General features: G+C 41.3%; 1 protein-coding gene across 3 annotated transcripts in view; it reads left to right on the top strand.

The window, feature by feature from the left end:
* Positions 1–9,472: 9,472 nt before the first annotated feature.
* KLHL2 (kelch like family member 2) overlaps positions 9,473–10,171 on the top strand; it is a 54,124-nt gene continuing 53,425 nt past the window's right edge. For 2 of the 3 annotated variants that reach the window (XR_009274649.1, XM_058803452.1), the window contains exon 1: positions 9,473–9,668. Coding sequence is in view for 1 of the 3 variants with exons in the window: in XM_058803452.1 (XP_058659435.1) it covers positions 9,646–9,668 (23 nt within the window). In the remaining 2 variants the exon portion in view is untranslated. The remainder of the gene's footprint in view (positions 9,669–10,171) is intronic. The other variant, XM_058803453.1, reaches the window with a different exon arrangement.

The following is a 10,171-nucleotide window of genomic DNA, read 5'->3' as shown; positions in this document are numbered from 1 at the left end:
TGAGGTATGAGCTTCTTCAGAGAAGAAGTTCCAAGTTTTTTATCTCAGTTTCTGTGGCTTTTCCTGGCTATCTTTTACTAGAAAAATATTCTCAACTGAAACCTCCCACCCAGAGCATTTACATTCATCCCTTGCACTCATTTGTTCTTGTTTAATACAGATACACACATTTAATGAACAGGACAACTATCTTAAATTAAAAAGAAGCTTTAAACTTGCTGGTTTGACTCAGATAAAGTCCAGCTCCTGTGATAAGAGCATGCTCTGTTGCAGTTTATCAGCATAAATGTTCCTTTTTCCTCCTCCTTATTGTGCTTCCTCTTTATTTTTTCATTCCTGACAAGAACACAGATCCTAGTGCTCAGCAAACAAAAGTTTTCAGTGACAGTGAAGTGAGGCCACAATTTGCACACATATATGTAGTGTGTGTAAGACATGTCATTAGACAAGTGTTTAAGATAAAATCAAAAGAACTAATTCTTCTAACTATTCTTCTAGCTGTAATTTTAAAATCCTAATGTCCCAATAAGTTTACATTTATTATCATTCATTTGAATAGCTATAACTTTATATATAATTGTAAACCTTGTTTTTTACTGAATGGGAAATTAAGAGTTCTCAAGAGACTATTGAAGAGCCAGTTAGGGAAAAAATTGCAAGTTTAAATATTTGAAGTGCATAAATACTTACTGCATATAACATCAGTTAACATATTCAGAAGTATGTGATTGCCAGTTTCAACTGGTTAATGTAAAACATGTATGTAATCTCTATAGTAGTAGTCTGCTCTTGTTCTTACTAGATCACTCAATCTTTGCTTTGGTTTTGATCTATCATTTTAATTACTAGATTCACAGTATTTTTTATAGTGAGAGGTTTCAGTGATGAAAATAGGTTCTAATAAAGTAACATTCTCTTCTACTCCATTCCATCTGTTCCATCTTCCTTCAGATTTTGCAGACATTGCAATTTAAGTGTATCCAAACTTGCAAGTCTGGCTCCTGAAGCATGATCTAATGCTGGGCGGTCTAAAACAGACAATGATATGGCCTGGTCCTAAATGATTTCCACTGCAATTCCCTCAGTAATGATGAAAGTATCTGCTAAGGGTAAGATAAAAAGATGTAGTATGGCCCAACAATGCTATGCTGCCCTTAGAGAAAGCTCTACTTAGGCATTAGATGCACAGGAGTAAATGCTCTACTTAGGCATTACCTTTCCATATCAGTAATAATTACAATATTTGGGGACTAGCTGTCACAATTGTATCCTCACAAAGAGACGTAATATCTACTTTTCTTCTTCTCAGTTTCACATAAAATTTGGCATGAATGGAAACAGGATTGAGCTCACAAACTTCTTCACATTCAGCTATAAGATATAATTATCATTACTGTTTCTTTTTTCATACTACAAGTACAATTAGTACTTAAACTGCATTCAGTTCTATGTAAAGAATACAGTCTCTGCTTGGAGAATATGGGGTTGTGACAGATCCCAACATTACTTAAAATACAAATGGGAAGTGAAAAGGTAAAAATAATAGTAGAAAATTTTATTTGCATGAATTGGCTGTAATAATCCTGAAAGCCATACTGTAGTAAGTGCAGTCTATGTTCCAGCCTCATACTGCAGACACTTCAGAAGTACTCATTTTATTTCAATCTCCTGTAAATTTTTTAGATCCCCTGGAGGTTAAAAAAACAGTTCACTGCTGAATATGTTTAATACAAAGAAACCTTTCGCTCCTTGTACACTTTCAGATTTTCACATCATGTAAGTGATGTGAAAATCTGAAATCAACTTTTTGTGTTGAGCAGCACGGGGCTATTTGTGCATGGTAATCATGTAATCAAAAACTGCCATTTGCTATGCAGATTTTGCTTCCTGAGTAAAATGCCCATTAAAAAATCTGTGCCCTTTAAATGCAAGCTATTGAAAAGAGAAGAACGTTACACTGGTAGAAAGACTCTTTCAGTCTTTCACTGATTAATATACAAATTTGAATGCTGGAGGGTTAGTGTGCCCAGGGGTTACTTCAGCTAATCTGTTAGTACAAATGATTTTGTAAAATGATTCTGCAAAATGTCCATAATGAATTCCAGAGTTAGGACTGATGAAAAAGGGTAGATAATATGGCTGTAGAGAGAATTTGGACTGCTTTATGCAGATGAGACAGAGAGTGAAATAATAGCAAAGAGAAAAATTGTGAAAAACAGAATGGGCACTCTTGATTACTTAAAAAAAATTTACTGATTTCTTAGATATATTAAAAAGCAAATAAATTGGTGTTAAAGAAAGGATACAACTTTTCAATTTCATATCTACTTTTAAAATTACACACCAGAAGTATAAAAGTTCAGAATTAACTATCACAATGTATCTCACTTTGTGCTGAAGATCAGTTTGAGTTTTAAATTAGCACTTAAGCAAATGCCTAATTTGCAGGGTGAAAAGTACTCCCTCTGCAGAATTTTTTTTTTTCCTTTTTTTTTCTGATTTTTCAAAATCACATTTCTGTTTACATTCTGTTATAAAGCTATCACAATATGACAAGCATTTATTTGAACTATATAAAGGGAAACACAGAGCTTTTTCTAAAAATATTTCAGTTTAGATTATATGCTTTCTAGGGTGATTTTCTTAAAAATGAGGTATGTTTAGGATAATTACCTTGGGAAAACTACTGACAAAATTGAAATAAAGAAAGATGAAATTTCAAGGAAAAATCAGTTGATGTTTTTCCCCACAGTTTTTTTTCTCAGTTTTCTCTACAGTTTTTCTGAAAATCTTAAAATTAACTTGTCAAGAACTAGTTTGTGTAAACTAACTTTTTAGGCTGTATGGTTAAATATTAGCATTGCAACAAATATTCTTTTGAATATTTTAAGTTCTGAAGTTACCTAATTTTTTACCTCAGTATATTAATCCAGATCCCAATCTTCTTTTGCATAGAAATACTGGCAAGGGACTGTCCTTGATACCAGTGAAAATTCTACTCCAGAAACACCATAATAAGCTACTTATTCTGTGAGTACCTCCTTATACCAGAATTATTGGACTAAACATTTCCATATCTTTATCTTTGACTTAAATTTCCCCTTATTTTTTTTTCCAGTTTACTAGGAGTCCAATTTTAATAGACATTCTGTATAGCTACAAGTACTGATCCTGAGCTATTTTATTAAACAATGAGTATATGCTTATAAATTCTAGAAGTATAAATACTTCTAGTCTTTCTTACACAGAAAAGGTTACTCCAAATGAAGATAAACTAAATTTCTGGAACAGCAGCGTGATATGCTTTTCACTTTCTATGAACATCCTCTCTGAAAAATTATGTGCAGTAACTAGACCTATGTGATTGTAATTGGTATACCTCCTTGAATATAACATTTTAGTATTTTATTGGTTTTGTTTTCATTGCCTCTTTGTACAACAAAGAATCTGTACAATTTGTGAGATATATCCCACTTGCTTTTTCCCAGTCTACAGCATTTTTCATTTTCACTGAATGTCCCCTCAAGTGATGCACTCTGCAAATACTGCTCCTCCTGTCTTGTTTATATGCATATGAAAAAGTAAATAATCAGTTTGACTACTTTAGCATACTGTGCTGCTTTTCACAGTGTAAATTGCTCCCAATTACTGCTCTTAGGTAAGCTCACAATGAGCACGATTGGAGGAAATTGATGATTTTACTATTGGTTTGCAGTAGGCCAATCCTGGATACCCAGGAGAGTCCATCTCTCTGTCTCGTTGTGCATTCAGGAAGCACTAGATGGCAGTACATCAGTTGTTTAAATGTGATTTTAATTTATGAGCTGTAACTGTTTTCTTCTGAGAAAGGGGCGTGTTGGTTGATTGACCTGGTTAGCGCTATCTCACAACATTGCTGTTCGAGTGGGAACATGATGGAGGAGAAGTACACAGACTTTGATGGGCTTGCATGTAATAGGTACCTTACAGTTATTATCTGTGAAGAAAATGACTTTTGCTTCATTTTCAAGTAAACAACGTTTTGACGAGTTAAACAAGATGACAGAACACAACAATAAACAGAAATCTTTTCTACACTCGCATAAAGTAAAATCATCAGGGAAAAACTCCAATGACTGCTTATGATGCATTGTTCACTAAAAACTAAGTGTTGCAAATATTTTTTTTCCTGGTGTAGGCTGTACTCAAAAATGGTGCATAACTTATTTCAGTAATGTATAATTCTGTGTTAAGGGTGAAACTCCTCATCAGCTTTGGTCCAACTTTTTCCAAAACATCCTTGCTGCAGGTTTCTGCTGCTACCTTTGCATCATGTCTAACTAGTAATGTGGCTACAAGGTGAAATCTGGTAATTATTGATGGGATTTCTTCTGATTTGGTGAATGGAACCCACTCAGTATAGAGACCTGACTGCATTATTCAGTATACAGGAAACAACATGAGTCTGCAGGTACAAGAACAGGAATTGCTCCATCTCTTTCACAGTTATCTCAGGAATACACTCATATGTGAAATATATATAACTTTGTAGCATTGGGCTTTAGATCCACTCAACAAGATATCTACTTGGAATCTTTGTAGTATGCAGTACAAATATGAATCATGGCTATGACCTACATTTGCTTCCATTTGTAACTCTTATTTCAGCTAGGACTTTCTTTTGGAAGCTGTAATCTAGAAGGAACACAGCACTGACCAGAGGGACTTGGCTTCTCCATCAAGTAGAATTCAAAAGTGTCATATCATTTGCTTTTTTTGTGGCCTTATTTTCCAGAAATAGGATTAGATCTGTTTACTAGACTGTGTGTCATATCAAGTCCTTTTAGAAATTACACTGTATCTGGTCTTGAACACTGAAAAAACCAGTTCATAGTTACTCATTTTCATCATCATCATTATAAGGTCCATGAATTTTACAGAAAAAATCTTATTCCTTCACCTATTTTCATTAAGTATGTGTTATTCTTAGTGCTTCAGTAATTGTTCACATAGGAAAATAAATGCTAGAAAAGACAAAATATTTTAATCCATGCTTAATTGTATTTCACTGATTTTGGTCACAGTACAATTTCTCTTCGATAGCAGCTGCTTTGCTATTCCTTATTTCACAATCCCAATTTACATGTTTTATTTTTTCTCTCTCTGCCTACTCTCCAGTACATATTCTCTGCAATCTGGTCCCTTTCTCAGTCTGCTGCATGCACTTTCTTGCATTTCCTTTTCACATTACTTTTCAGTGTAATTCTTCTCAGCTGCATTGATGTCCTTAGCTCAATGGTTCTCTGAAACTTTAAATATTCCATGCTTCTGAAGCAAGAAAAAGGAATCTCTTCCACTAGAGTGAGGCCTTTTAAGATTAGGCAATGCTGGATTAATGCTGATATTAGTGCTGGTGTCTTAGACAAAAGAATGTAGTAGTAGCTGGTGTCTGTGTTGAACTCAAGTCCTGCTATGAATTCCACAAAAGTCCTTGTGGATTTGTTTAGATACAGGTGCCCAGATTGCATAAAGGTCAGCTGCTGGATGGTTGAGTTATTGAGGGTGAAATGAATGGGAAAAAAAATGCATGTGTGCCCCCATGTATTTTGGATAAATGCATACTTATCTTTACATAGATTTTTGTACATAATTTACTCTCAACTCAATTCAGTAGGATACAAATATAATGGATAATCTAAAAGCTAACAAAATGAAGAAGCACATTATTTTTCTGTTTGAAGCAATAGGAGTACTGAGAGGTACTTAAGTATTCAATTGCAGAGCCCTTCCTTTCCTCTCCCTTGTTCATGAAAAGAATCCCAACCTCAGCAGCATGTCCTCATAAGCATTCTACCCAAATCTTTCAGGAATGATGACTTCTAACATCTTAAACAAGAGCAAATGTTCTTACGACCTTATATTCTGTCCTTTCTTGGAGATGTCTTCCTAGCCTATATTTGTCATTTAAAAATAAGTAAGAACTTATATCAGAGTCCTCTATGGCTAAACCTAAACCAGATTTCTTCTAAGGTGACCATGTCAGCATAGAGCATGATCTCTTAAACATGCTAATAAACCACCATGTATGTATGCAGTCACATTGACTTTTACCAGCATTAGTTATTCTGTTTGTAGGGCTGTGTAACTTGTGGGACTATCTTGTTAGCAAGCAGAGCTCTGCTAGCATAACTGCATTTTCACTGGATGCAATTCATTGATGGATAGTATTGGGGTTTCTGTACGAGTAAAGTATTTCTAGTGTCAATAGATCTGAAGAACCGTGTGATCCTAAGTAAGCATTGGCCACATTCTTTGTAACTCACTAAAACAAGTGGGAAAGTGCTAAGAATTATTACAGGAACAGCCTGAAACATGACAGGGAATTTTCTCAGTAAATGCAGTAATTTGAATTGCTGCAGCATAAACAAAAATGACAGCTGTTTCATCATAGATAAGATACATAGCCCATTTCCTTTCAAATCTACATACATACACCCACAGACATATATAAATAAATTTTTTCTCTGAAAGTTCTTTTCTAAGAAGAGGTATTGGATCAAGCAAAATCCCATAAAAATCTAGGCATTGTATTTAAAGGATATGTTTTCTCATGGTTAGAGATACAGGTTGTTTTGCCATAACCACATAATGTATTTTGGATGAAGTCATTTTTGCTTCTATTCCTCTTGAAATTACCGAACTATAAAGATATAATTTTCAGGAAAAAAAATTGAACCTTGCCCTATTTGTTTCTTTCTCATGCTCTGCATCACAGAAATTAACTGAACTAATGTTGAACATTTGGCCCTGAAGCCAAAACAACACTGCAAGAAAATGAGAGAAGTCACAGGTTGGAAATGTTTGATGTTAAGAATAAATGTACTGGTTTTGGCTGGGGTAGAGTTAATTTTCTTCACAGTGACTGGCGTGGGTCTGTGTTTTAGATTTGTGCTGAACAGAGTTGATAACAGAGATGTTCTTGCTATCGCTGAGCAGGGATTGCTCAGAGCCAAGGCCATTTCTGCTGTCTATGGCCAGGCTGGTGGGGAATTTGAGCGTGCATGGGAGACTGGGAGGAGACAGAGCCAGGACAGGTGACCCCAGCTGACCACAGGGGACATCCCACACCATGTGACATCATGCTCAGCATATAAAGTGGGGAGAAGAAGGAGGAAGGGGAGGATATTTGGAGTGATGATGTTTGTTTGCCCAAGTAACCCTTACATGTGATGGGGCCCTGCTCTCCTGGATGGCCAAACTCCTGCCTGCCCATGGGAAGCAGTGAATTCATTCCTTGATTTGCTTTGCTTGTGTATGCAGCTTCTGCTTTCCCTGTTAAACTGCCTTAATCTCAACCCACAAGTTCTCTACCTTTTAGCCTTCTGATTTTGTTCCCAATCCTACTGTTGGGGGAGTGAGTGAGTGAGTGGCTGCCTGGGGTGTGGCTGCTGGCTGGGGTTAAACCACAACAGCAACATCACTGAACAGTTCTGCCGTGTTAGCATGGAGCAGGATCTGCAGCTGCCTACCTACTTGCAGGATCTATATGCAAAGAGTGTACAAAGCCCTTCAGCTTCCAGACCAGCTGACAAGTTCACAGTGGTCTCATGTGGACCCTTAAACACAACACAGTAGAGTTCACTTAGGTCTTACAGATCAGTAGAAGCTGGGATCCTTGTCTTACAAAGTGATGTGTCCAGGAGTTTAAATTATAGAAACCTGGAAGTGTGATGCGACAGACATCATCCACTCTCGGATCTACCCAGGCCATACCTGCTTATGAACTCAGACCTCGGACATGCTTTGTTATGTGGAGCCAGCTGAATTTTAAACCTCCATTTCAGACAGCATTATTTCTGGCTGGCTCCTTTGGAGCAGACTTCCCAGCAAGCAAGTTTTGGTATGTATTTAAATCTTTAGCAAGTACCTTGTCTTCTTCAACACAACCCAGAGGCAAATCTAGTTGTCTTTTGAGAAGAGACAAATTCTGTAGTTACAAAGCACAGACTTCATAAAAACAGGCACTGCCAATTGTGATTATTTAATTTAGAAAAACCTCCAGTGGTAACCCATTGAAAAAATTTTGAAGTGTTCCCAAATCAAACATCACTGTAGTGAAAGAGGATTGGTAAACTGAGAAAACTAAAATGACATTTTCCTAGGGAGGAGTATTACTGGAGATTGGCAAAAATGAAAATAACAGATTAAAATACATTTAGTTTTAATAGCCAGTGATTTTATTAGAAACACTGGTGAAGGCTTTCAGTATCCGTCTATAATAAGACTTCACCCAAAACACTCCTGCCATTTTGTTTTGTGTCTTACTTGAAATATGCTGCTCTCAAACTCTTCTCACTCTTAGAAAAATAGTGTTGGTCAGTTATTAGTAGATTTATTTGTTTAGAGATACTACTACTATTTAAAATCTTTACTCCAGTGAAAAAGCATTTTAATTTTACAGACACAATCAGATTTAAATATCTGAATTGTGTCCAGCGTGCTAAATCCATTTTCCACTACACAATCTTCAAAATTTGGAAATAACTTACAGAGGTTTAAGTACAGTAAATTATTCCCTAGTGCCCCAAGTCAAAAGTTGCTAAATGTAGATTCTTGATTAGTGTTGTTTACAAAGACACATTTGAAATAGATGTCGGTTCGTTTTCCTTTTTGCCATTTTGTATCACAGAGGCTACTTCAGCAAACATTGAGCCACAATTCAAGTACTTAATGATCAATGTCAGCAATGTTTGCAAAACACAGGCCAGCTCTTTTGGGCGGCAGTGCTCCTGCTGGACTGATCAAATAAAAGTCGATGACACCCAGCAGGTCACAGGGAATTAGACCCTGTTCAACTCCTCCGTGCCGACGCCACTTCTGCTCTTCCCTTCGCCCCTGCTCGAGCAGAAACCACCTGCATGAGCTGGTGGTGCCGGGCCAGCTCCTTGGCTGGCCTGCCAAGAAGTTGCGATGTCCCTCACGGTGTGCACCTGCTGGTGGATTTTCTCACTGGCAGTCTCACTGAGGAGACCTGGAACCGCTTTCATTTTTAATTATTTTTTCCCCCGTGGGACAGAGCACCTGTGTGTCCCACGCGAGCACCCCAAGCCACCCTCGCTGGCGCTGAGGACACGCTGGCCCGGGCGCTCCGCGGGACGTGTGGCTGCGCAGGGCAGCTCCGGGTGTCGCTCTCCGGCCCGCCCCGAGCCGCCGCTTTCCTGGGAAACGGGAGACGCGCACTTGGGCGCTAGACCCCGGCTCATCCCGCTCGGAGGCCAGGCTTCTTTCAGCAAGGGCAGCGGCGCCTCAGCCTCCTCTTCCTAAAGCCCCTGGCCGAGGCTGTCCCACCTCCAGGGCGGAAGACTCCGGCGAGGCGCCCCTGTCCCACCGCGGGTACCGGAGCCCCGGCCACCACCGCAGGAGGCGCCGCACAGGCCGGGCCGGGTCCCGCCGCCGCCGCGCCTGCGCAGAGCGGCCCGTCCCCGCCGCGCCCTCCCGCGGGCGGGCACCCGGAAGCCGCAGCGCCGGCGGCTCCCGGCGGCGGCGGGGCTCGGCCGGGCGGGCGCAGCCGCTCCCCGCACCAGCGGCGGGGCAGCGCAGCTGGCATGGTGCTGGCGGCAGCTCGCCGCGCCCGCGTTGTACGGAGGAAGCCCGAGCGGAGCCGCGATGGAGATGCTGCTGCCGCCCGTGTGAGTGCGGCGGCGGCGGCGGGGCGGGCGGGGAGGCAGCCGGGCGCCCGGAGCGCGCCGGATCGGCGGCGCGGAGCGGAGCGCTGAGCGGTCCGTGGGCTGGGGCGGCGGGGCGGGCCCGGCCGCGCTGCAGCGAGCGGAGGTGCCGCGGCTCTCCGCACCCGGCCCGCCCCGCCGGGCCCCTCGGCACCGGGGGAGCGGTGCCTGCGGACGGGGCACGCTCGGAAGCGGCCGCGGGGCAGCGCCGGCGGGAGGGTCGTGTCGGAGACCTGGTGGCGGAACGGGTGCCCGCCCGGCCGGCTCTCCTGCGGGCAGCGCGGCGCTCGGAGATGCCCGGTCGTGCCGCTGCGGGCACCGTGCGGCGGGGGCAGCGGGCGCGGGGCTCCCGCGGGCGGGCAGCGCTGCCGGCACCCCCGCCCCGCCGCCTTCCCGTGTGCCTTCCAGCCTGTGCGGACAGGCGGGCTTTTTCTCCCTCCTCCCCCTCACTCCTTCTGCTTCCTCCA

The sequence above is a fragment of the Ammospiza caudacuta genome, chromosome 4, assembly GCF_027887145.1.
Source record: "Ammospiza caudacuta isolate bAmmCau1 chromosome 4, bAmmCau1.pri, whole genome shotgun sequence".
Lineage (NCBI taxonomy): Eukaryota > Metazoa > Chordata > Aves > Passeriformes > Passerellidae > Ammospiza > Ammospiza caudacuta.
Note: the sequence above shows the minus strand (reverse complement) of the source record. Positions and strands in the feature narration are given on the sequence as shown.